Source organism: Corvus hawaiiensis, chromosome 23, assembly GCF_020740725.1.
Source record: "Corvus hawaiiensis isolate bCorHaw1 chromosome 23, bCorHaw1.pri.cur, whole genome shotgun sequence".
Classification (NCBI taxonomy): domain Eukaryota; kingdom Metazoa; phylum Chordata; class Aves; order Passeriformes; family Corvidae; genus Corvus; species Corvus hawaiiensis.
Window position 1 is genome coordinate 6,281,101 of NC_063235.1, and position 24,804 is coordinate 6,305,904.

The window sequence follows — 24,804 nt, forward strand, 5'->3', positions numbered from 1 at the left end:
AGTGGGGTTGTTTTTGGGGTTCAGGTGGCCCAGCGAGTGGCTCAGCTGCAGGAGGCCCTGCTGCACTGTGGGAAGTTCCAGGACGCCCTGGAGCCGCTGCTGAGCTGGCTGGCAGACACCGAGGAGCTCATCTCCAACCAGAAGCCTCCCTCTGCCGAGTACAAGGTGGTGAAAGCCCAGATCCAAGAGCAGAAGGTGAGCTCGGTAGGAGGGAGGGGGACCTCAGGACAGCCAGATAACATTTTGGGGGTCCAGCTGGGATGTCCACGCTTCTTTCCTGGTGGATCTCAGTTCCTCACATCCCAGTGTGATGAATGCTTTGCCCGCACTCAACGATCTCCATCGCCTAAATCACCTGAGTCTCTTCGTTGTCCCCGCTGCCCCTTGAAGTCGGCCGCTGGTTTTGCTGGTCGGCCGTGTTTTTCCAGCCCTGAGTTTTGCTTTGTGCCGGTGATTCTGCTGTGTCAGGAGTGAGCTGCTGGTGGTGCAGGGCCTGGTTTGGGTGTTTGGACAAAGGGAACGTTACGAAGTGTGAGAGCGGGCCCGAGGTGTGCCGGTGTTTGCTGAGATAACAGCCCGGGGTCGGCGCCTGCCCTGCGGAGCGGGCGGGGGGAAGGCCGAGTGTGGTCATGGGGAAATATTTCAGAAATGAATTCTTACCCAGGCTTGGGTTGAGGTTGGAAGAGGAAATGTGCTTCAAGTGGAAGTTAAAAGCTTGATAAGTTGGCGGGGGTTGGCGGGGGAGACTCGGGAAACTCTTCAAGCACAGGAGTGGTTTGGGTCTTGAGTGGTGTAAAAGAGGGAAGGGGGAAGGGCAAAGGAAGGAAAAGGAGAAAGGGAAAAGGAAAGAGGAGAGGAAAAAGGGAATAGAATAGGGAAAAAAAAAGGGAAAGGAAAGGGGAAAAGAAAAAGGAAAAGGGAGTGGAATGGAATGGAATGGAATGGAATGGAATGGAATGGAATGGAATGGAATGGGATAGGATAGAATAGGATAGGATAGGATAGAATAGAATAGAATAGAATAGAATAGAATAGAATAGGAGTAGAATAGATAAAATGAAAGTTCAGTTGGAAGAAACCTACAATGATCACCCTGCCCAGCTGCCTGGCCGCTTCAGGGCTGCCCAAATCAAAGCATGTGACTATTATAATGTAATATAATACAACAATATAATACAACTCTATAATTTTTTGAACTGGTTTAGAAGGCAGAGCCGTCCCCCCGGGCTGGGCCTGGTCTCAGCCCAGTGCTGGCGCTGGTTCTGAGCCACAATTAGAGATCTGACCTCTCCAAGGGCTGGATTTGGTTCTGCTGCCCCAATCTGGTAACCTTCCCCTTTCCTTTGTCTCCCCAAAGCTGCTCCAGCGCCTCCTGGACGATCGCAAAGCCACGGTGGAGATGATCCAGGCGGAGGGCGACAGGATCGCGCAGTCAGCCGAGCCCGCGGATCGGGACAAGATCGTGGGGCAGCTGGAGAGCCTGGCACGGCGCTGGGAAGGGCTGCTGGGCAGGGCAGCTGCCAGGTGAGAGGGACTGGGACCGGCTCATGCCGCGAGTCACGGTGCCCCGGAGCCAGGGGTGACAACATTCGGGAAGCTGGCGGAGCTTTCGGTGCAGGTACATCCTGGAAACATGGAAACAGCTGGAAAACACGAGGAATCCAAGGCTGATAGCAGTGGTTTACAATGGCAGGGAAGAGCTGAGATTAAATAATTTCCCTGCAGGGGAGGGATGTTATTTTTATTCCTGTAAGCTTTAACGTTTAGCAGCATCCTGTTGACACCTTTCTGCTGCCAGAATCTTGTTTGTGAGTTACTTATTTCTACCTAAGCTGATATTCGAGGTTATGAAGTCACTTCTGAAGGCCAGATTGGGCCCTGTCAGTGTTTTTAATCATTGCCAACAAGCTGGACTGTCCATCCAGGGTCCAGCCAGGACTGTCCATCCAGGACTGCCTTTAACCAGAAGCTCTGAAAGACCGAGAGCCTGGCCACAAGCTGAGGGATCATCCAAGACAGGGATGGAAGAAAAGGGAGTTGGAACTAAATGGTCTTTAAGGTCCCTTCCATCAAAAAGCTGCACTACAGGGGAGCCTTTCTGCCACCTTCCCAGGGAGATAAACTGGATCCTAAAGGCACAGCTGCAGGAAAAAGCTCATTTTGCAGTTCCTCCACATTGATTTTTGTCTTTGCCTTTGTAGCTTGCCTGACAATGGTGCCTCACCTTGCTCTGGGCAGGGCTGCTTTGCTTCCCCTCTTCCAAATACCTGAAGCTGCTTCCCATGCCTGGCTCCAGCTGGGAGCTGCTCCTTGGTGTTTTCGTTGACTCAAAGAATCACAGACTGGTTTTGTTTGGAGGGGACCTTAAAAACCATCTTGTTCCCACCCTCGGCTGTGAGCAGGGACACCTTCCACTCAGGTTGCTCCGGGCCCCATCCAACCTGGCCTTGGACACTTAATTCCTTCTAATTTTATGATTACTTTTTATAGGCAGAAGCAGCTGGAGGATATCTTGGTGCTGGCAAAGCAGTTCCACGAGACCACGGAGCCCGTGTCCGACTGGCTGTCGGTGACGGAGAAGAAACTGGCCAACTCCGAGCCCATTGGCACCCAGACTGCCAAAATCCAGCAGCAGATCAGCCGCCACAAGGTAGGGCCTGTGCAGGAACAGGATGGAGGTGGTTGGAGTCAGGTCCCGCTCCAGTGGTTGTTTCCACCCCAGCCGGAGGGGTTTTGGCACAAACAAGGATTGGAGGAGTTATCCAGGCTGTTTTATGTACAGAGAAGGCTGCAAGCCCTGACCCACTGGCGTGGGTAAACATTAAACTGATGTCCTTGCACCTCCCAGCAGACTTGGATAGAAAAAACATTCCCATCCATGTGTTTCTTTTTAATTTTGGCTCAGTTTGCCCATTCAGGGGCGGCTTTTGTGTCTCCTCCATTCTTTCAGTTGCGTTCATTGTCGTGTTCCCCCCTTTTTACGTTGCGTTTCTTTTATTTTCCCCATTCTTCACTCATTTTTTGTTGTATTTTTTGTTTCTTTTCCCCCCTTCCTGTTGTCCATTTTACCCTCCCCGCCATTCAGGCTCTCGAGGAAGAGATAGAGAGCCACGCTGCCGACGTGTCTCGGGCGCTGGGGGTCGGGCAGTCGCTGTCCTCCCTGAGCTGTGCCGCCGAGCAGAGGCTGCTGGCTGAGAAATTAGAGGCTCTGCAGAGCCGCTACGGCGAGGTCCGAGAGCGGTGCGGCCGCAAGGCAGCACTGCTGGACCAGGCTCTGGCCAACGCCAGGCTTTTTGGGGAGGAGGAGGTGGAAGTGCTCAACTGGCTGGCTGAGGTGGAGGACAAGCTGGGCTCAGTGTCCATAAAGGATTACAAACGGGACGTCCTGCAGAAGCAGCATGCCGACCAGCTGGTATTTTCTGTTTTTATTTCCGTGTTTGTGTTGTTGGTTTTGTTGCGTTTGTCTGGTTCTGTTTATGTTTCTGGCCTGGCTTTAGTTTTGCGAAGCTTGTTCTGCTGCTGGGTCTTTCTGAGGCTTGGAGAGGAGTGTAAAGGGATTTCTTGTGTTATAAACAACAACTGTTGGCCCCCCCCTCCACTCCCAAAAAATGGGTTTCTCAAGGCGGGGAAACTTCAAATGGTTCGTTTGCTTTGTGAGCAGTGTCTGAGCCAGCTTGGCCACCCTGTGCCTTTGAAAAGCTGGATGCTGTTTCCAAAACTGAGAGCTGGAAAAGCCTGGTGGGTTTTTGGAGCTGGGCTGGCCACCAAGGAAGCCTCTGCTTCCGCTCTCTGGGGCTGGGCAGGCTCTTTTCTGTCTAATCCAAGTCCTTTGGTGACACAGGTCCAATGGGTTGGGTTGGGTTTGCTCTAAAATTTCAGCCTTTGGGTCCCAAAAATCCCAAAAATTCCTGTAGCAGGATGACTGGACAGTTTTCAGATGGGTTGTGCACCCTTCCTGTGCTCAGCAGGGAAGCTCATGCTCTCCAGAGCATCTCTGGCTGGCAGGACACAGGGACCTGCCCACAGCAGGATAACCCAAATTTGCCTTTTCCTTCAGGCTTTGAATGAGGAAATTGTGAACAGGAAGAAGAACGTGGACCAAGCCATCAGAAATGGACAAGCTCTCCTGAAGCAAACCACAGGTAACGCAGAGGAGATCCTGGCACGCTCTGGGAGATGTGGGAGGTCTGGGAATCCATCCTCAGCATGCTCTTCCTTGGGATGTCCATGCTCTGTTGGGTGGAGGCTTTTCTCCCTCAGCTCTTCATTTCCTTTTGGAGACTCCCAAAGTAGCTGGTTTGCATCCAGACTTCACTGGAGCACTCCAGCTCAGGATTTGCTTGGTCCCAAATCCCAGCCTCGCAGCGGGTGATTCCCACTGCTGCCGTGGGGATGCTCAGTGCTGAGGGAGGCTTTTCTCACTGCAGCCAGCTGCAAAATCACACGGAAAAGAGGTTAAAAATACCCCCAGCCCTCTCCTAATATTGCTTTCCCAGACTGAGCAGTTGTGGCTGTTGCCACGTGGGTGTGAGTTTATGTTTATGAGTGGGAAGAGAGGTCGGGGCGCTGCGTTTCCTTCAGATGTGGTGTGCTCGGAGCAGCTGTACAGCCCCGTGTCCTTGTGGGAGCTGTGGAGCAGGAAGAGTGATTACAAAGGATTTGGCAGGCAGCTCCGTGTCCTCTTGGAAAGAGCAGCAAGGGGTGAACTGACCCTTTTTTCTTCGAGCTGGGGCTTGTTGCTGAGAACTGAGTTGGGGTGGCTTTGGGGCTTTGCAGCACACTCCCAATCCCTTCCCATCCCAGGGACAAGGTGGGTGTTGCATTGGTGGAAAATGTCAGCTCTGAGTAAAACCAGGCTGAAGTTGCATTAATACGAAGCAAAGTGAGGCTGGAATTCGCTGGTTAAAAGGTGGACAGAGAAAGTGGCTCCTGAAGCCTCCTGGGGTGGCTCCTGAAGCCTCCAGAGCCCAGCATCATTTTCTGAGACCCCCCTGCCATGTAGCCCTGGGAGAGGGGCCCTGGGACAATTTTCCCCTTGCTGCTGTCCTGCAGGGGAGGAGGTGCTGCTGATCCAGGAGAAGCTGGACGGAATCAAGACCCGCTACTCCGACATCACCGCCGCCAGCTCCAAGGCCCTGCGCACGCTGGAGCAGGCCCGGCAGCTGGCCACCAAATTCCAGTCCACCCACGAGGAGCTCACTGGATGGATGAGCAAGGTGGAGGACGAGCTGGCCTCCAGCGGGGCACAATCCCCCGCCGGCGAGCAGATTCCCCAATTCCAGCAGCGGCAAAAGGTGGGAGAGCAGCACCCACGGGATGGGGGCGTGAGGGTGGTTTGTTCTCTGCTTTGGGGAGGAGCTGGGGAGGACACACATCCACGGGTGCCGTCCCCAGGAGCTGAAGAAGGAGGTGATGGAGCACAGGCTCGTCCTGGACACGGTGAACGAGGTGAGCCGGGCTCTGCTGGAGCTGGTGCCCTGGAGAGCCCGCGAGGGGCTGGACAAGCTGGTGTCGGACACCAACGAGCGCTACAAGGTGGTCAGTGACACCATCAAACAGAGGGTGGAAGAAATCGATGCTGCTATCCAGAGGTCTCAGCAGGTGATTGAACAACCCCTGCAGGGTTTTCTTGGGGAGCAGCCGGGCACTGCTCGTCACACAGGGCCATGGCAGTGGGAGGGATGGTGAGCTCAGCCAGCCAGCCAGGAAGGCCAAATCCCATCGGGAATGCCAAGAAATAGACCCCAGTGTGGCAGCAGGGGTGGTGGCTGACCCGTCCTGGTGTGTGTTTTTGGGATGAGATAATTCCGGAGCAGCACCGTGCTGTCCTGCCTGTGAACTGCTGCCTGCAGGGGGATGGAGATGGTGTCAACCTGGTGACAGGTGACTGTCAAAGCTGGGAAAACATCATCCCGTGCTGTGGGAGCACAAAGACTTGTTCCAGGCCAACAATCCTCCCCAAAAAGGCTTGTCCTGCATGGACTGGAGGCCGTGGAGTGCTGGGAATACCATGGAGTCAGTGCTCTGTGGAGCGAGGGAAATGCTCCTGTTTATAGGGATGTCCCTTCCCCTGCAGGCAGGGAAGGTGTCAGGAGAGGTGGCTGCTCCAGCCTGCCCCAAAACCAGCTGCAGGAGCCACGAGGGCAGCGTGGTGTCAGGAACCCGAGCCCCACCCCGGTGTCCCCTTCTCCTCCGCATGCCAGGGCGAGGCGTTTGTCCCCGGGTCCCACCGGGTCCCTGTGTGATTCCCACTGTCCCCAGCCCTGCGTGTGCTCCATCACTGACCACTGCCCCTCCTCTCCCCCGTGCCAGTACGAGCAGGCGGCTGACGCAGAGCTGGCCTGGGTGGCCGAGACCAAGCGGAAGCTGATGGCTCTGGGTCCCATCCGCCTGGAGCAGGACCAGACAACGGCTCAGCTGCAGGTGCAGAAGGTCTGTGTTCACTCTTCACTCCCTGAGGGGTTGGGTGGGGTGGGCAGCAAGGAGGGATGGTCCAGTTTGGGTGCGCTTGTCCTTGGGGTGTGTAAGGAGGAAAAAAGAACAAAGGAAAAAATTGCTCTGAATCCTCCAAGTGTTGGGATTCCCAAGGAAAAAAGCTTCCTCTCTGTTTGCATTGGAGCCATTCAGGGCTTGATGGGTGCTCTGGTTTGGTCTCCCTTGGGAGAGCTGCTCCCTTGGAAGCCTTTCCCTGTGGCCACTGCAGTGAGCTCTGCCGGGCTCTCACCGGCACTGGCAGCAGGAAGGGTTTAGAGAAATGAATATATTGATTAATGAGGGTGGTTTCCATTTGCTTTTTGCTCATTGTTTCCCTGCAGTGAGGGACTCCACAGATCCCTCCCAGCAGCCAGACATGGAACAAAGAGGTGCTGGAGGGGTTGGGGGCTTTTTTTTTCCTCTATATATCTTTGGGATGAGCTCATGCCTGAAAGAACGTGCACTTTAAATAAACGGCCCTTTCCTTCCCTTTGCCGGGGCAATCAGAGCAGCACGTGGGCTTATTGGGTTTAAAATTAAAGCAAAAAAAGGGAAAATAAGGCAGTGTTTTAAGAGAGGGAGGACTGAACCGTTGAATATTGAGTTAAATTGAGCTCAGCTTCCCGCTGTTAATCTCATGGACCTTGGGAATGGCAAAGTTATTGGTGGATGCAGCTCTGGAGAGCATCATTTTGTGTTCACTGACAAAGGGATGATGGAGCTTTTCCTCCATTGGGGACCTTGGGTGTGGATTATACCTCATTTTAAGAGCTGTTTTCAGGTCTTTGAAAGAGAGAGGTTGGTGTAGATGAGGAAAACAGGCAGGAATCTGCATTCCCAGCCACATTTTCAGCTTGCCACAGGACGCTTGCGCCGGGTTTTGCGGAGTCTCTGTGGCAGGAGGGTGCCGGGAGAGGCTGGGGAGAGGTTGAGCTCAGCTCTGATTTCTCCCCTTCCTCTTCCTGCAGGCTTTTTCCATCGACATCATCCGGCACAAAGACTCCATGGATGAGCTGTTCAGCCAGCGCAACGAGATCTTCGGGACCTGTGGCGAGGAACAAAAAGCTGTTCTCCAGGTGAGCCCCCTGTGCCCTTCACTGTGACAGGGAGGGACAGAGAGGGGAGAGAGGCCAATCCCCAGCCCTTGCCCAGGCAGAAGGAGTTCAGAATTGCTCCATCTTCAGTAATTCCCACCAGCATTAGCAGAAATCTCTTTACATTTATGACTCTCCTTTATTGCTGGTTTTTATTGCAAGATTTGGGGATGGGGGAGCGGGAGATTCCCGAGGCTGCTTTAATTGGAATTACAGCATGGAAGGCCACCAAAGGCACCTCCTTCTCTTCCAGCTCGCAGCCTGGAGCTGGCCCTTTCCCTGGGCCCTTTTGCATCTCCTCCCTCCTTTTTTTTTAGGAGAAAACCGAGTCCCTGGTGCAGCAGTACGAGGCTGTGAGCCAGCTCAACTCAGAGCGCTACGCCCGCCTGGAGCGTGCCCAGGTCCTGGTCAACCAGTTTTGGGAGACCTACGAGGAGCTGAACCCATGGATTGAGGAGACCCAAGCCCTCATCTCCCAGCTGCCACCCCCAGCCATCGACCACGAGCAGCTCAAGCAGCAGCAGGATGACATGAGGGTAAGAGGATGCAGGGTTTGCATCTCCTGCCCGTCAGTTCTGCCCTCAGCAGAGGGCAGGGGCAAGAGCACCTTTTTCTTCTGAATTTTCTCTCTTTTTTGCCTCTATTCTGTCCTTTTTGGGGAGCTTGCTTGTGTGGCACGAGCACGCCACGTGAAAACCATTTGTCATGTTGGAGCACTCCTGACCAAAATTCAGCTTGCTCCCAAGGAAACCTGGCTGCCTTTGGATCTCCTTCCTGCTCGTGGCAGGAAAAAATCACTTTGTGCTTTTAGGGTAGAGGCTGCAAAGCAAAGAATTCCCAGTGGGGTCTCCCGTGGAGCTGTGGGGAGGGTCAGAGGCCGGGGAAGGACCCGTGCCAGGCGCTGTGCCACAGCCATGTTGGGAAGAGCCGAGTGCCATGTGCTTGGCAGATGCTGGGGCATGAAATCCAGGGTGTGAGTTCCTCCCAGATCCCATCACTGCTCTTGGAGTGCTGTTTGGAATAAATAGGCAGCGGCTCGCAGCAGATTTCTAAACAAATGTGGTTTTTTTTCCACACTCCCCCCCCTCCCTCTATCCCCTAGCAACTGAGGGAGTCCATCGCTGAACACAAACCTCACATCGACAAGCTGCTGAAAATCGGGCCCCAGCTCAAGGACCTCAACCCCGAGGAAGGGGAGATGGTGCAGGAGAAATACTCCAGGGCCGAGGCCACGTATGCCAAAATCAAGGAGGAGGTTTGCCAGCGGGCCCTGGCGCTCGACGAGGCCTTCTCGCAGTCCACGCAGGTACGCCGGGGTGCCAGGGAGGTGAACCTTCCTCTCACAGCCCCCCCAGGGACAGCCACGTGCTTTGGAATGTGGCTTTATTCCCACTGTAAAACCCTTTATAGGGAATAACGTGGTCAGGCACCTCCGGGGTAGTTTTCTGCTGCTCGGTGGGAGCAGAGGAGAAGGCGTTCGAGGCTCCACGCAGTAAATAGGGTTGTAAATTTTTACGACCTCAATAATGATGCTGGTTCAAAGGGGCTGCTCTGGCATCCGCCCAAGGTTGGAAGGGCCCAGAGAGCCTCTTGAAAGAGCTTGAAGAGATAATTTCCAGTTCTGATAAGCTGTGAGCGCAGCGAGCAGCCATGGGATGCTTTGTATGGGAGAGGTAATGGATGTCTCCAGGGTCTGGGCATCTCTTGAGGAGGCGGGTGAGTGCAGTAGGAAAAATAGGAAAGGAAGGGCAGAGACTGGAGGTGCTGAAGTCTGGGAAGGGGGTGAAATTCCTGCTGCTGAGGGTTGATGACCCCCAGTTACGTTTCATTTCACCCCGTGTTACCGTAGCACAGTTGGCTTTTGTCACGTCCTGGGTGTTGATTTTCTTAATTCCTGTATTGTGTAGTCACTTCTCTTGGTTTGCACTTGTATTAACTCCGAGTTTTTCCCCCCCACCCCCACATTCCCCTCCCCTCTCATCTCTCACTCCCACTGTGGAATGTGTTGTCTGTGTGTGTTGCTGCCTGTGCCCGTCCTCCCCACATGGTCCCATTTCATTCTTGTGTTGACTGCGCCCCACCATTGCAGATTTCGGAGGTAAGCGAGTCCCCCCCCACCACAGACGTTCATTTACCCTCCCTGGCCTGGTTCTGTTTTACACCCAGACTTTCATTTCTGGTCCATGCACAGCTCAGCAGAACGTGCTTCAAAATTAACGCCGGGGGCAGGGTGGGGGGGGGGCTGGAATCACATTTTTTGGGATGGCTTTTGTTGCGTGGCCGCCTGGTCTCAGCTTCCGCTGGGAATGCTTCCTGCAGAGCGGAGGTTTTGCTTTTGGAAGGGGTCACGCTGCTCCAGCTGGATGTGCTGGTTTGCTCCTGCTTGTTGGCTGAGCCAGCCTGTCCTGATCAACTTTGCACCGAGAGCCTGGCCCCTCTCTGCTGGGAGAGCCTGGGATTTGGTGGGCACCAGCACCGCTGCATTCCCAGTAGGAACTGGGAGGGGGACAAGAGCAGCCCCAGTGCTGAGCTGTCCTTCCCACCAGCAGAGAGGGTTTGGGATCTTTAAGGCCAAAGTTGACTTCTCCTTACAAAAAACAACAATAAACCTTGCTGGACCCCCTCCCTCCTTCCCTCCCTGCCTCCCTCCCTCACTCCTGGCTTTCTGGTTCTGCTTGTGAGGCCGCAGCTCCATGGCAGCTCCTCCCCACCCGCATGCAGCTCCCGCTGGTCCTGCCGGATGGGTTCCCACTGGCCCTGCACCACGTGGAGGTTCCCATCAGCACCAAACACACGGGCGCTTTTCCAGCAGCACTTTTTGCCTGGGTATTCCCTCAGCCAGCTTTGGGGTTCTGTGCCCAGCCACCAAAACCGAGACAGCAGCAAAAAAAGTGAATCTTTAGGGCTGAATCCAAGGCGCTGCCGTGTTTGGGTCACAGGTGCCGGGGGCAGCTCTGTGAGTGTCCGTGAGTGATCTGTGGGCTCTGCTGGAGCAGGGCACATGTGAGCAGGAGGCTGCAGGGCTGGCATTGCTGCTGCAGGGCTGGCATTGCTGCTGCTGCAGAGGTGGCATTGCTGCTGCTGCAGAGGTGGCATTGCTGCTGCTGCAGAGGTGACATTGCTGCTGCAGGGCTGGCATTGCTGCTGCTGCAGAGGTGGCATTGCTGCTGCTGCAGAGGTGACATTGCTGCTGCAGGGCTGGCATTGCTGCTGCAGGGCTGGCATTGCTGCTGCTGCAGAGGTGGCATTGCTGCTGCAGGAGTGACATTGCTGCTGCTGCAGAGGTGGCATTGCTGCTGCAGAGGTGGCATTGTTGCATCAGGGGTGGCACTGCTGCGGCAGGGGTGGCACTGCTGCTGCAGGAGTGACATTGCTGCTGCAGGAGTGGCATTGCTGCTGCTGCAGGGGTGGCACTGCTGCTGCAGGGGTGGCACTGCTGCTGCCGCAGGCATTGTCCCCTCTCCGAGAGGAGCCGTGGGCTCAGCGCTCAGGGCCGTGGCTCACGCTGGTGTCCCTGTGTCCCATCCCTCCTGCCCTAATGGGTCTGCTCCTCTCCAGTTCCACGACAAGATCGAGCCCATGCTGGAGACCCTGGAGAGCCTCTCCTCCCGCCTGCGGCTGCCGCCCCTCATCCCCGCCGAGGTCGACAAGATCCGGGAGTGCATCAGCGAGAACAAGAACTCCACGGTGGAGCTGGAGAAGCTGCAGCCCTCCTTTGAGGCCCTCAAACGCCGTGGGGAAGAGCTCATCGGCCGCTCCCAGGGAGCGGACAAGGACCTGGCAGCCAAAGGTATCTCTGGGTGGATTTAATTGTCCAGCTTCTTCCCAAACCACGGCTCCGTCGCTGCTGGGGAGGCTTTGATGTCCCAGGGGTTTATTTTGGAGGTTCTCCTGGCTGTAGGAACAAGGATAAGTCCTCAGGATGGATTTGGGAGGTTCTCCTGGCTTTAGGAGCAAGGATGAGTCCTCAGGATGGATTTGAAGGGTTCTCCTGGCTGTAGGAGCAAGGATGAGTCCTCAGGATGGATTTGAAGGGTTCTCCTGGCTGTAGGAGCAAGGATGAGTCCTCAGGATGGATTTGGGAGGTTCTCCTGGCTGTAGGAACAAGGATGAGTCCTCAGGATGGATTTGGGAGGTTCTCCTGGCTTTAGGAGCAAGGATGAGTCCTCAGGATGGATTTGGGAGGTTCTCCTGGCTGTAGGAGCAAGGATGAGTCCTCAGGATGGATTTGGGAGGTTCTCCTGGCTGTAGGAGCAAGGATGAGTCCTCAGGATGGATTTGGGAGATTCTCCTGGCTGTAGGAACAAGGATGAGTCCTCAGGATGGATTTGGGAGGTTCGTCTGGCTGTAGGAGCAAGGATGAGTCCTCAGGATGGATTTGGGAGGTTCTCCTGGCTGTAGGAGCAAGGATGAGTCCTCAGGATGGATTTGGGAGGTTCTCCTGGCTGTAGGAGCAAGGATGAGTCCTCAGGATGGATTTGAAGGGTTGTCCTGGCTGTAGGAGTAAGGATGAGTCCTCAGGATGGATTTGAAGGGATCTCCTGGCTGTAGGAGCAAGGATGAGTCCTCAGGATGGATTTGGGAGGTTCTCCTGGCTTTAGGAGCAAGGATGAGTCCTCAGGATGGATGTACCTGCTTCCATCTGGAGCAGACAGGGTGGCATCAGTCAGAGGAGAAGAAAAAGTACTTGTGGCTTCTCAGCTGAGCTGGCCTCTTGTTGGTGGCCCCTGGGACATGATTTGTTGGTGTTGATTCAGCGTCTAATGGAGGGGAGGGGACATCCCCCAGCACAAAAACCCCATCAGCACAATTGGCACTAATTGGCACCTTCCTTGGCAGCTCAACAGGCAGCTCACGGACGGAGTGAGCAGAGACTTCATGCTAGAGGTGGCCAGAACAGAGGTTTGTTGGAGGGAGAGTGTGTGTGCAAATTTGCCCTGAGCTTGCACATAAATAAAGGCTTTATTTCTGCAGGCTGGAGTTTCTCACGTCCCTCAGCATCTCCCAGAGTTAATGCTCTGGTAGTCCTGGCCGTCTTTAATTCCCCTCTGGATATTCTGTTGGCTGTTTCTGAGTGTTTTCAAAGTGCTTTTTGCGTTGTAAAAAGGTTTCCTTCTTCGCTGAGTGCTTTAATTTCCTTCCACAGTCATCCAGGACAAGTTGGATCAGATGGTTTTCTTCTGGGAAGACATCAAAGCTCGGACCGAGGAACGTGAAATGAAGTTCCTTGATGTCCTGGAGCTTGCAGAGAAGTTCTGGTACGACATGGCAGCGCTCCTGACAACCATCAAGGACACCCAGGACATTGTCCACGACCTGGAGAGCCCAGGCATTGACCCCTCCATCATCAAGCAGCAGGTGGAAGCAGCAGAGGTGAGGCCCATAGGGCGTTGCTCAGTCTGGAGCTTGTCCACCCTCAGTTTATCTATTAAATTGGGAAGATCTGAGATCATGACCGTGGCCAGAGGTGGCTGTAAATCAGATTTGTAGGCGGTCAGTCAGATTATGAAGAGTTCTTTCCATCTCAGTTTGGAGCTGCAGGGGAAAAAACCAGAAGTGGATTCCACACACCCTTCACCTTAAATCACATTATCTGCTGCTGCTCTGGGAAGCCCATGGAGTTCTGTGTAGTCAGAGCTCTGTGCCCACTTGCTTGGAGTGATGTGGAAGCTTGCGTGGCTCTGCTCCCAGCCCGAGCCAGAGGCTGTCTGGCGTGGGAAGAGTATATTTAGCTTTTGGTCAGACCAGAGATAAGTGCTTGGATTTGTGTGCCACTGGTTGCTTCAAGGAAGTGGCAAAACCCGCTTCAGGTGGGTTTGAGTTGGCTCAGGCCTTGAGGAGCAGGGATGTTTCTTTATGCTTTGCTAAGTTTAGCCTTGCTGCTCCCTTTTCCTTCAGACTTTGCACCTTTTGAGCCTCAAAACCCTCACTCCTGTATTGACAAAATGCTCCTGTCAACAGCACGTCTCCTACAAACATCATCTTCAGCCCAGGCAGTTCAGGCTCACAGCTAAATACAGATGTTCTTATTTTAGTCCCAGAGGTGGCAGCAGACCCAGGGTGGTGGTGCCAGAATTGGCCACCTGCTCTCTGTGTCACCTGCTCCTGGGGTTTGGAGTTGGGCTCTTGGCCAAGGTGCAGGACACTGGGGCAGGAAGGGCCCTCCCTTCTTCATCCCTCCTGTTCATGGGGCAGTTTTGGAAGAGGATTTGATCAGAAAGGTTTATCTTCTGTGGCTGTGCCTCTGCAGACTATCAAGGAGGAGACAGACGGGTTGCACGAAGAGCTGGAGTTCATCCGCCTCCTCGGGACCGATCTCATCTTTGCCTGTGGCGAGACTGAGAAGCCAGAAGTGAAGAAGAGCATTGATGAGGTAGGGAGAGCCAGCAGCTTCCCCTGCAGATAAAATGAGGTGGGAGCAAGCGGGAGCTCTGGTTGAAGAGCCTAACGAGTTCTGTGGGCAATCCCGTGTTCCGCAGATGAACAACGCGTGGGAAAACCTAAACAAAATGTGGAAGGAGAGGCTGGAAAAGCTGGAGGAGGCCATGCAGTCGGCTGTGCAGTACCAAGATACACTCCAAGTAAGAAGCAGGGCTGCTGGTGCGGGGTGGGTGGACCTTGGGAGCGCCACTGCGAATCCTCTCCCTGGAGTTGTGCTGGGATTTGCACTTCCTTAAGGCAGGAAACCTCTCTGAGGGAGCCCGAGCTCAACCACCAGCTCTGAGGGGGAGCAGATATTTGATTGCACTGGTCTTCCCCAAACTTTCATTTCTGCTCAGAGCAGCAGGATGAGGGGAGGGAACAGGGAGCTGGCCAGGCAGAGCTGCCCTGCCAGATGAGTTCCATAGCTGTGGGGTGGTGGAGGGACCATCCCTGTCCCCTGAATGGCTGCAGAGGGGACACTTTGCCATTCCCTCACGTTGTCCCTGCTCCTTCCAGGCCATGTTTGACTGGCTGGACAACGCTGTGATCAAACTGTGCAACATGTCCCCCGTGGGCACCGACCTGAGCACGGTCAAGGAGCAGATGAACGAGATGAAGGTACACGGGAGGGGAGGGACCAGTTCTGTGGTGCTGCTTCGCCTCACAGAGCTCCAGTGATTCACTCGCTTCTGGTTTCTGTCCCGCTTGTCTTGGCAGGAGTTTAAAATGGAGGTTTACCAGCAGCAGATTGAGATGGAAAAGCTTAATCACCAAGGTGAACTGATGCTAAAAAAGGCTACGGATGAGACAGACAGAGACATCATCAAGGAACCACTGACAGAGCTCAAACATCTCTGGGAGAACTTGGGCGAGAAGATTGCTCACAGACAGGTACAGTGAACACCTGGGGCTGTCGCAGGATGAAACTCGCTGCGGTGCTCCCAGCCCTTTCAAACTCCCCTTTTCCATCCCTGTCCTTGCCCAGCACAAGCTGGAAGCCGCCCTGCTGGCACTGGGCCAGTTCCAGCACGCCTTGGCAGAGCTGATGGCCTGGCTGACCCACACCGAGGAGCTGCTGGACGCCCAAAAACCCATCAACGGCGACCCAAAGGTCATCGAGGTCGAACTCGCAAAGCACCACGTGAGTGTTTTCCCACTCCAGATACATTTGTAGCCCATTCCCGTGGCAAGACTCAATTTCTCATGAAGGCTTTGATCCCTGGGAGCGAGCAGGGTGTTTAGGAGAGGTGTCCAATGTTTGCCCACCTCGTGCAGGTGCTGAAGAACGACGTCCTGGCCCACCAAGCGACCGTGGAGACGGTGAACAAAGCAGGGAACGAGCTGCTGGAGTCCAGCGCAGGGGACGATGCCAGCAGCCTGCGGAACCGCCTGGAGAAGCTGAATTCCTGCTGGGAATTGGTGCTGCAGAAGACAGAGGAGAGGGAGCAGCAGCTGCAGTCCACGCTCCAGCAGGTTGGGAAGAGGCATCGGGAATGCCCCCCTGTGCAGTGGGGTGCCGCCTTCCCCTTCGTTTTGGGGGGATAGAGTTGGGGATGCACCGGGATTTTTTTTATGGAAGTTTTTTCTGTAGCTCCCGTGGTTCAGCGCCTGCCGAGAAGCTCGGCGGGGACCGGGCACAGCTGTGGCTTGGGGACACACCACGTCTCACCCTCCTGAGCACGCTGGCACATCCAGCTCTGCCTCTTTATCTGGTTTCAGAGCAAACACAGCGTTACCCCTGGCACATGATCAATGGTGGCTGATGTCATCTGATCCGGGGCCGATTCTCTGTTCCCCAACAGGCTCAGGGTTTCCATGGTGAGATTGAAGACTTCCTCCTGTGGCTAACGAGGATGGAGAGCCAATTGTCGGCATCAAAACCCACGGGAGGTCTGCCAGAAACTGCCCGGGAACAGCTCAATGCCCACATGGTAATTTCTCAGGAGAGATTTTTTTGGGGGGGGGGTTTTTTTAATGCTTTTAATTCAGCAAATTCCTGTGAAATATCAGCATCAAAACTTCTCCTTTCTGTGTGTGGTGGGGAGAAGAGGCTGCTCTGGTCTCCTCTCACAGATCATTTTGCTCTTGATGCCTGGAACAACCATCAGGATGCTTTAACCACCTTTTCTCAGCTCCAAGTTTTGCTCTGCTGTCACTTCCCCGCCTGTCCTCAACCTCATGTTCCCATCACCTGGAGCTTTGCAGCACGACATGTTCCCTCTCCAAGCTTTTCCCTGCCTAACCCTTCTGTGGTGGCTCTCTGCAGGAGCTGTACAGCCAGTTCAAAGCCAAGGAGGACGTCTACAGCCAGCTGCTGGCCAAGGGGAGGCTGATGCTGCTCAACCGCGACGACTCCGGCTCCGGCTCGAAGACGGAGCAGAGCGTGGCCCTGCTGGAGCAGAAATGGAGTCTGGTCAGCACCAAGATGGAGGAGAGAAAGGTAATGTTGAGGGAAAGATGCATCCAGCCTTGCCCCATGGCCTGACAGCAGCTGCTCCCTGCGTGCCCACTCTGCTTTCCCACACAAAGATGGGGGTTGGTTTTTTGGGGTATTTTTTTATCCTTTTCTCTTGGTTGTAAAAGTTGAGTCTGTTTTTCAGGTGGTGCTGGGTGTCAAGCTGTCAACATGGGGCTTTTTTTCTAGATAGTCATCAGAATTGGTTAAATCACACAGAAAATGAGAGTGAAATGGCACTTCGGGTTAATTCAGGCAGGTGGGAAGAAGCCTCCCGCAGCTCTCAAAGGCAGGCTTTGTTGGTCAAGCCAAACCCTCCTCCGAGCTGACTCCATCCTCAGCTTTTGGCCGGGGATGAGATAAAACAAGGCCCACGGTGGCCTGGGCCCAGAATAAATGTGCAGCCCTGCAGCTGCTGCCACCAGAATATCACCCCCCGTCCAGCCAGCGCTGTCCCCACGGAGATCCCTTTCCCAGGAAGCTGAGGGTGACGCAGCTGCTCGTGTGCCGAGGAAGGTCTCCCCTTTCAGGGACCATTCTTGTTCAGAGAGAAAGCCGTGCCTTTCACTGCAGCCCCCTCCCCTTGGCAAACCAGCCGGGGCGATGAGGTTCCTGTTGCAGGGACACAAAGGCCGCCTCTGTCTGCACATCAGAGCTCTCACCCTCCGTGCTGTGTTTTTTCCTCTCTTTCTCTCCCTCCCCGCTGCCACAGGCGAAGCTGGAGGAGGCATTGGCCCTGGCCACCGACTTCCAGAACTCCCTCCAGGATTTCATCAACTGGCTGACGCTGGCTGAGCAGAGCCTGAACGTTGCACCACCCCCCAGCCTCATCCTCGCCGCGGTGCTGGCCCAGATCGACGAGCACAAGGTACCCAAGGGCTCCATCCCCAGCATGGAGGGAGCCAGGGTGGCACCTCAGCTCCCCTGTGGCTTCTGGTGGTCACACCCGGCTGCTCTGAGACGTGGGACGCCCTTTGCTGTTGGCAGGTGTTCGCCAACGAGGTGAACGCGCACCGGGATCGCATCATCGAGCTGGATCAGACTGGCAACCAGCTGAAGTTCCTCAGCCAGAAGCAGGACGTGGTGCTGATCAAGAACCTGCTGGTCAGCGTCCAGTCCCGCTGGGAGAAGGTGGTGCAGCGCTCGGTGGAGCGGGGACGGGCCCTTGATGACGCCAGGAAGAGAGCCAAGCAGGTGAGAGGCGTGGGGAGGGCGTGACAGACCCCAAGGAACGGCCAGCAAGGAGGTGCCAGGACCGGGAAAGAACTGGAGACACCACCAGTGTGAAGTTTCAGGCTTGCTGCTGTTGCCTTGCAGTTCCACGAAGCCTGGAAGAAGCTGATTGATTGGCTGGAGGATGCAGAGAATCACCTGGACTCCGAGCTGGAGATTTCCAACGATCCTGACAAAATCAAGCTCCAGCTCTCCAAACACAAGGTGAGTTCTGCCAAAGCCAGGCTGGTACTGGGCACGGGGTGGAAGGGGCTCTCTTGGGAGGGTGAAAATCTGGGAATCCTCAGAGGCAGGGCCAGGCTTTCTGAAGCAGTTTTGTTTTCCCTCCATTTCCCAGGAGTTCCAGAAGACTCTGGGTGGGAAGCAGCCTGTCTACGACACCACCATCAGGACAGGCAGAGCCCTCAAAGAAAAAGCCTTGCTTCCAGATGACATTCAGAAGCTGGACAATTTGCTGGGAGAAGTCCGGGATAAGTGGGACACAGTGTGTGGAAAATCCGTGGAGAGGTGAGCCCAGCCCCAAGGCTGTGCCAGCAGCACTCGTGTGCCCAGAGGGGTTTCATGGGGTGGCTGGAGGTCACTGGGACAGGACAAAAGGAGGTGAGTTTGCCCATGGAAGTTCACTGGGATGTTTGTTTTCCAGGCAGCACAAGCTGGAAGAGGCCCTGCTGTTCTCCGGGCAGTTCATGGATGCGCTGCAGGCTTTGGTGGACTGGCTCTACAAGGTGGAGCCCCAGTTAGCTGAGGACCAGCCTGTCCACGGGGACCTCGACCTGGTCATGAACCTGATGGATGCTCACAAGGTGAGAGCAGCTTTCCCAGCTCTTCTCCAAGACCCGAGTGGAGCTTGTCCTCCCCAAGAGCCAAAGAGCAGACACGGAGTCGGTGCTTTGCCTGTCCTGCTTTCCTGCGGGGGATAAAGAGGGAAAAACCAGCAAAAAAAGGGGAAGAACTTCCACATTACTGGGAAGGTGATGGCAGTGGAGCTGCCTGACCTTGCTCAGCTTCTGCTGCCTCCACCCAGGTGTTCCAGAAGGAGCTGGGGAAGCGCACGGGGACAGTGCAGGTGCTCAAACGCTCGGGCCGGGAGCTCATCGAGAACAGCCGGGACGACACGACCTGGGTGAAGGTGCAGCTGCAGGAGCTGAGCAACCGCTGGGACACGGTGTGCAAGCTGTCTGTGTCCAAGCAAACCCGCCTGGAGCAGGCCCTGAAGCAGGTGAGGAGGAAACCGTGGCTGGAAAGTCTCTTGGAGAGCTTTGCTGGCCTCCAGCTTTGTTCCACGCGAAGCTCAGGGAAGAGGTTTTGCCCCAGCCAGGCCCTGCAGAGGTCCCTGCAAAGCAGCGGGGGGATATCAGCCAGTCACTGATTCTTTCTCCTCAAAAAGAGCTGATAAAGGCTGGTTTGAGGAGGGAGGATGGGAAAGATCTCACTGATGTGCACAGCAGTGATCGGACAGGCCAGGCTGGTGTTTGCCAGTGTCCAGAGACACTTGACTGAAGATGAAAATAAAAAAAAACCCCAACCACAAAGGTCAAAGGCTCTTAAGCAGCTTTTGCATCAAGGAGGCAATTTACAGAATAAACTCTACCAGATTGCTCAGGATACAGCACTTGTGCTGTTTTTATAAACATTTCTTTCTTCAGTGCAGCTGATGCTGAGGGGAGGGAGGTGCCTGAGTGCTGCAGGACCCAAACCCCAGCCCCAAACAGGGCTTTTTTCCCCCCTTTTTATGTATTTTTAAAGCCCCTTTCAGCCCCGTCGTCACTCCAGCTGCCGGGAGCGAACCCAGCAGCCTGTTTGGGGAGGGGGAAGGCTGACAAAAGCCTGTGCTCTTGTTGCTGCAGGCTGAGGAGTTCAGGACAGCCGTGCACATGCTGCTGGAGTGGCTCTCGGAAGCGGAGCAGTCCCTGCGCTTTCGGGGAGCGCTGCCGGATGACGCCGAGGCCCTGCAGGCCCTCATCGACACCCACAAGGTAACAGGGAGCTCCAAAACACAACCCAGGCAAAGCTGAGGGGGGTGAATATCACAAAACAATTCCTTTGGGCCTTCCAGGAGTTCATGAAGAAAGTGGAAGAGAAGAGGGTGGATGTGAACGCGGCGGTGGGGATGGGCGAGGTCATCCTGGGCGCCTGCCACCCCGACTGCATCACCACCATCAAGCACTGGATCACCATCATCCGCGCCAGGTTCGAGGAGGTGAGTGCTGCAGGATTAGTTCCAGGCTGATGGTGGTCCCAGGGGTGGCCTCGGAGTGGTGGCTCCTGCTCCAGGTTCCCCACACTGGACGGTCGCCCCGTGTTTCCAACAGGTTCTCACGTGGGCAAAGCAGCACCAGCAGAGGCTGGAGTCGGCACTCTCCGAGCTGGTGGCCAATGCAGAGCTTCTGGAGGAGCTCCTGGCTTGGATCCAGTGGGCTGAGACCACCCTGATCCAGCGGGACCAGGACCCCATGCCCCAGAATATCGATCAGGTCAAAGCGCTCATCTCGGAGCACCAGGTGAGCCCTGAGCTGAGCTCGGGAGAGGCGCAGGGGGAGGGATGCTTCCCTGGCTCCCTGGGTGCAGGAGGCACTGCCTTCTCTTGGAAATCCCTCCTAAAGCAGCGTGGGACCCAACTGGGGCAAAACCAGCCCAGGGATGGACTCCAGCTCTGGCAAATCCAAGCCAGCGTTGAGCAGCAGCTCAACCACAACCCGCAGTCGCTGGTGCTGGATGCTCACCTCCCTCTGCAGGCCTGGCGTGTCCCAGTGAGGGCTGGAAGCCAAAAAATGGTGAAATTCCAAGGGTTTTTTTATCCTTTCTGTGTTTTGACAGTCCTTTATGGAGGAGATGACACGGAAACAGCCGGATGTGGACCGGGTGACGAAGACTTACAAAAGAAAAGCTACTGAGCCTCCCCACGGGCCCTTCATCGACAAGTCCCGCAGCAACAGTGCGTCTGCTTTGGGTCCTAGGATGGCAGGAAATGAAACTCCTAGGAAGCTAATTAGCTTTGATTATCAATTAACAAGGCATCCTGCGCTAGCAGCCGCCGGGAAGGCGGCTGAGACTTGTCAGGAGGGGAGAATCCGGGTGGCGTTTCCCGGAGCAGCCGTGCTGGGTGTGCTGTTCCCGGGGGTGCTTGGGCCCCTCACTGCTCTCTCTCTCTCTGCAGTTGCTTTGGGATGAAGTTTTGGGGTCTTTTGATGTGGTTTCTTGAAGAGTCCAGTGCGAGTTCCTGAGTGCTGGGGGACTGTGGGTGTAGGGCTGTCTGTCCCCCTGTCCTCCTCCCTGGGGACACTGCATCCCTTGGGACAGCAGCCAGCAAGGCCCTGGGAGGTTTTCCCTTTTTTCAAACAACAAAACACATTTCGCTGCTGCTCTTCGGACTCGCTGCACCCATGAACAGCACCTCGAACAACTCCCTCTCTCCCTTTTTTCCAGGGAAATCCTTGGGGCAGGCTGCTCCCCCCAGCATGCCCATCATCTCCCAGTCAGAAACGAAGAATCCCAGGATAAACCAGCTCTCAGCACGCTGGCAGCAGGTCTGGCTGCTGGCCCTGGAGAGGCAGAGGAAGCTCAACGATGCCCTGGACAGGCTGGAGGAGGTAACAGCCCCTGGCTGCTCCGGGCAGGGTGGGAGCTGGGAGTTCATCCCCAGAGAGGTGCAAGAAGCAATTTTAAATCAGTGCTGCCCCAGACAGTTCCTGCTGCCTTCCCAGAAATGCCCAAATCAAATATTCCTAAAATGTTAAGGCTAAAAACCCTTTGGTAATTCAGTAATTAACTGCACATTAACCAACTTTGTGCCCCTGTATTTGGTATCTGTAGAGTTAATGATAGCCAGGCCCTGCTTTCCTCCTAGTAATTAGTTTTAAACAATTACTGTCTCTATTTTATCCAACCATCTAATGTAATTTTTGTTTTTATTTACGCTTAACAAAGCAGCTATGCCCAGAAGTGAGTGGTTTTTTTTTTTGTTTTCTGTTGCTTTTGCTGTAGGTCAGTTCAGTTCCTTCGTATCCATGTTTTTTCTTTGTTGCTTTTCACCCCAAGAATGTTCAGAGAGAGACCAAAAAAGAAAAAACAAGCAAAAAAAAACCAAACCCCTTAAAATTGTTGTCTTACCTTGGTGTGAGCTGCTTGAGCTGGTGGGGTCGTGGGGGTCCTTTTGGGGTGGGGAGATAAAGAAGGGTGTTTAAATTGGAGGGTTTGAGGCTGGGACTTGGAGTGCTGGAAGATGAGCAAGAAATCCCTTAGACAGACAGGGAGAGGGGAGATCCATGCCCAAAATGATGCTGGCGGTGGGAATTCCTCCCTGGCAAGTCCGTGGGGTGAGGAAGCATCCCCAGAAGGCCGAGCAGACGGGGTGTGTGTGTGTCTGTGTGCCCGTAGCTGACCTTCCCTGCCTGTGTGTCCCCACAGCAGCGTGGGGGACGCTGCATCCCACGCTCCTGGGATGCACAGTCCACTCCACGTGCTGCCTGTCGGCTCTGCTGTGTGTCCTGTGCTGCTGGGAATTCAGTTTGGGCAGCCCCTCACTGGGAGTTCTCTGGATAAATCCAGATGAACCTTCCCGGGAGGGCGGGCAGGGAGCGGGAGCGCCGGGAGCTCAGCCCCGGCAGGGGTTTTGGGGCGGTTCTGTGGGTGCTGCTCCTTCGAGATTTCCCCCACTGACTCCCCCTGGGTTTTCCTTCCAGTTGAAGGAGTTTGCCAACTTCGACTTCGACGTCTGGAGGAAGAAGTACATGCGCTGGATGAACCACAAGAAATCCCGCGTGATGGATTTCTTCCGGCGCATCGACAAGGACCAGGACGGGAAGATCACCCGGCAGGAGTTCATCGACGGCATCCTGGCTTCCAGTGAGTCCCTGGAGCCAGCCTGGAAAACAACCTCGCTGCTCCTGCAGCCCTGTCTCATCCTTCCCTCATTGCCTTCTCCTTCCAGAATTCCCCACCACGAAGCTGGAGATGACGGCGGTGGCCGATATCTTTGACCGCGACGGCGACGGCTACATCGACTACTACGAGTTTGTGGCCGCCCTCCATCCCAACAAGGACGCCTACAGACCCACCACTGATGCTGACAAGATCGAGGATGAGGTGAAGCACCCAAAAAAAGGGGTGCTCAGCAGGGTTGGGGGCGGTTCAGGCTGCGGGTTGGCAGTGGGGAAGAGAAAAATCAGGTTAAAAGAGGATTTTGGAGCCAAAGTAATTGGTTGGGACTGAGCGTGTTTGAGAAGGAAAGGCTGCTTGGGGCTGATTTGTACTGGGAGAGGCTCCCAAAATCCTGGTTCCTCACCTCTCGTGTTGGTGGTGGCAGGTCACCAGGCAAGTGGCCCAGTGCAAATGTGCCAAGAGGTTCCAAGTGGAGCAGATCGGCGAGAACAAATACCGGGTAAGGCAGAGGGGACGGAAAATTCCCCAAATCCCGCTCCCCCTTCCCACCCAGGGAGGGGGCATCACCCAGGGGGTGCCCAGCCCAGCACGGGGGGACCCGGGGTGAGGCGGAGGCCTCGTCCCCCTGGCACGGAGGTGGCTGGGATGTGTTTTCCCAGCTCCATCCTTGGCCCCAGGGCGTTCCCTGGATTGGGAGAACATAAAAGTGTCCCTGTTCTGGGGCAGCTGGCCCGGGGGCCCCGTGAAACGCCGCATTCACTGCGCCGGAGCCGCCCTTGAAGTTTCCCTCCTGGATGAGTGTACCTTACGCCTGTGTTTTTCTTAGCTCGCTCCCGAAGAAGGGAGAATAATTTCCTGACAGAATCTCTTTGTAACGAGCTGCTGTTTATGTTTCAAACCCTTCACCGAGGCGAAGTGGCGGCAGAATTCCCACTTCCCTGCCCCCGCTGGGTTTGGGGCTGATGCTCCGGCCGGGAGGAGCCCATCCCCCTCCAGCAGCGCTGGCCCCAACCCCTCAGAGCTTCTCCTTCCCCCCCAAACAGCCCAAACCCCCCCAAATTTCTAACTCCTGCAGTTAACAGATTTCGTTGTTATTGCACTGTTAATCCTATAAATGTTTTTCTTGTTTTTCTTTCCCCTCCTCTTCCCTCTGGACTTTCCTCCCCTCTCCCCATTGTTCCCTCTCCCTCCAACTCCTCTCCCTCCATAGTTCTTCCTCGGCAATCAGGTACAGTTTGCCTCGTGGTGCTGTCTCTCACCTCTGGAGTTTCTTTAACCACCGTAGCTCTGTGTGTCGTGGTGCTGCTCTGTCCTGTGGTGCTGTGGGAGGATGTGATGTGGGAGAGCCTGGTACAGAGGAGTGCCACCCCCCTCCCAAAAAAAAAAAAAAGATTGGGGAGAAAAAAGGGAGAAAATTTGATGGAAAAAGCAGGATTTGGCAAAAGAGGAGAGGTTTTTCTCTCTGGGCTCCTCTCTTGGATATACTGGGGGTGTTGAGGTGCTGGATCGTGGCACTGGGGTGCAGATGGATGTGTTCTCCTGAGGGGAACTGGGGGGGTACAACCTGCACCAGGCTCCGGGCGGGTTTGGACCGTGATCACCGTGGAATGGGAGCGCTGAGTAATCCTGTAGGACAACTAAACCCTCATCCTGCTACTCGCACTGAGTAACTCCTCACTGGAGCAAGGCTCCCCTCCCAGAACCTGCATGTATCCTGGTAGTGCCGTGACCCGAGATAAGCCCAGCTGCCCCGGGGGCACAGCCCCCTTTGGAACAGGGCTGGAGCACCCCGGGCCCTTCTGATGTCCCCACTGCCCCTGCCCAGATCAAAAACAGCTTCTTTTTCACGTGCAGTGATGGTGGCCACCCAGAAAGATGCCCCAAAAGGTGCCCAAAATGAAACACGCTTGGGTGTTGGAAGTGGATGAGAGCTCTGGCTTTAGTTCAGGCAGTGATTATAGAAATGTTTTCAGCAAAAACTGAGAAATCCTGAGAATTGACTCGTCCCTGGTGGGGTTGGGTCTTGAAGGACACCTCATGTAGAGCCTGGAGAGAGGCAAGGAGCTGCCCTGCTCCCTTCCCTGCCTGTGGGCACAGTGGCAGCTCTTCAGCTGAGAAAAGCACAGCTTGGTGGGACCTCGAGCAGGGAGGTCCAGGTCCCATGTCCCTGCAGGTCAGAGATGTCACCTCCTGCCCTGACCCATCCCAGTCACTTTGCACCCTCTGTTCTCATTGAACCTCTTA

General features: G+C 55.1%; 1 protein-coding gene across 31 annotated transcripts in view; it reads left to right on the forward strand.

The window, feature by feature from the left end:
• MACF1 (microtubule actin crosslinking factor 1) overlaps positions 1 to 24,804 on the forward strand; it is a 139,846-nt gene that overhangs the window by 106,356 nt on the left and 8,686 nt on the right. For 13 of the 31 annotated variants that reach the window (XM_048326803.1, XM_048326804.1, XM_048326813.1 and 10 more), the window contains 38 exons: positions 25 to 195; positions 1,358 to 1,524; positions 2,491 to 2,650; positions 3,086 to 3,412; positions 4,058 to 4,142; positions 5,053 to 5,294; positions 5,395 to 5,601; positions 6,313 to 6,432; positions 7,443 to 7,550; positions 7,886 to 8,104; positions 8,671 to 8,874; positions 9,658 to 9,666; positions 11,127 to 11,358; positions 12,715 to 12,941; positions 13,819 to 13,941; positions 14,048 to 14,149; positions 14,508 to 14,609; positions 14,709 to 14,882; positions 14,977 to 15,132; positions 15,267 to 15,464; positions 15,794 to 15,922; positions 16,258 to 16,431; positions 17,159 to 17,314; positions 17,434 to 17,640; positions 17,764 to 17,883; positions 18,017 to 18,186; positions 18,323 to 18,482; positions 18,704 to 18,898; positions 19,527 to 19,655; positions 19,736 to 19,879; positions 19,992 to 20,180; positions 20,497 to 20,614; positions 21,106 to 21,269; positions 21,607 to 21,621; positions 22,362 to 22,524; positions 22,610 to 22,764; positions 22,985 to 23,059; positions 23,771 to 23,788. In XM_048326803.1, the coding sequence (XP_048182760.1) occupies positions 25 to 195; positions 1,358 to 1,524; positions 2,491 to 2,650; positions 3,086 to 3,412; positions 4,058 to 4,142; positions 5,053 to 5,294; positions 5,395 to 5,601; positions 6,313 to 6,432; positions 7,443 to 7,550; positions 7,886 to 8,104; positions 8,671 to 8,874; positions 9,658 to 9,666; positions 11,127 to 11,358; positions 12,715 to 12,941; positions 13,819 to 13,941; positions 14,048 to 14,149; positions 14,508 to 14,609; positions 14,709 to 14,882; positions 14,977 to 15,132; positions 15,267 to 15,464; positions 15,794 to 15,922; positions 16,258 to 16,431; positions 17,159 to 17,314; positions 17,434 to 17,640; positions 17,764 to 17,883; positions 18,017 to 18,186; positions 18,323 to 18,482; positions 18,704 to 18,898; positions 19,527 to 19,655; positions 19,736 to 19,879; positions 19,992 to 20,180; positions 20,497 to 20,614; positions 21,106 to 21,269; positions 21,607 to 21,621; positions 22,362 to 22,524; positions 22,610 to 22,764; positions 22,985 to 23,059; positions 23,771 to 23,788 (5,814 nt within the window). The remainder of the gene's footprint in view (positions 1 to 24; positions 196 to 1,357; positions 1,525 to 2,490; positions 2,651 to 3,085; positions 3,413 to 4,057; positions 4,143 to 5,052; positions 5,295 to 5,394; positions 5,602 to 6,312; positions 6,433 to 7,442; positions 7,551 to 7,885; positions 8,105 to 8,670; positions 8,875 to 9,657; positions 9,667 to 11,126; positions 11,359 to 12,714; positions 12,942 to 13,818; positions 13,942 to 14,047; positions 14,150 to 14,507; positions 14,610 to 14,708; positions 14,883 to 14,976; positions 15,133 to 15,266; positions 15,465 to 15,793; positions 15,923 to 16,257; positions 16,432 to 17,158; positions 17,315 to 17,433; positions 17,641 to 17,763; positions 17,884 to 18,016; positions 18,187 to 18,322; positions 18,483 to 18,703; positions 18,899 to 19,526; positions 19,656 to 19,735; positions 19,880 to 19,991; positions 20,181 to 20,496; positions 20,615 to 21,105; positions 21,270 to 21,606; positions 21,622 to 22,361; positions 22,525 to 22,609; positions 22,765 to 22,984; positions 23,060 to 23,770; positions 23,789 to 24,804) is intronic. The other 18 variants (XM_048326793.1, XM_048326799.1, XM_048326817.1 and 15 more) reach the window with 11 other exon arrangements.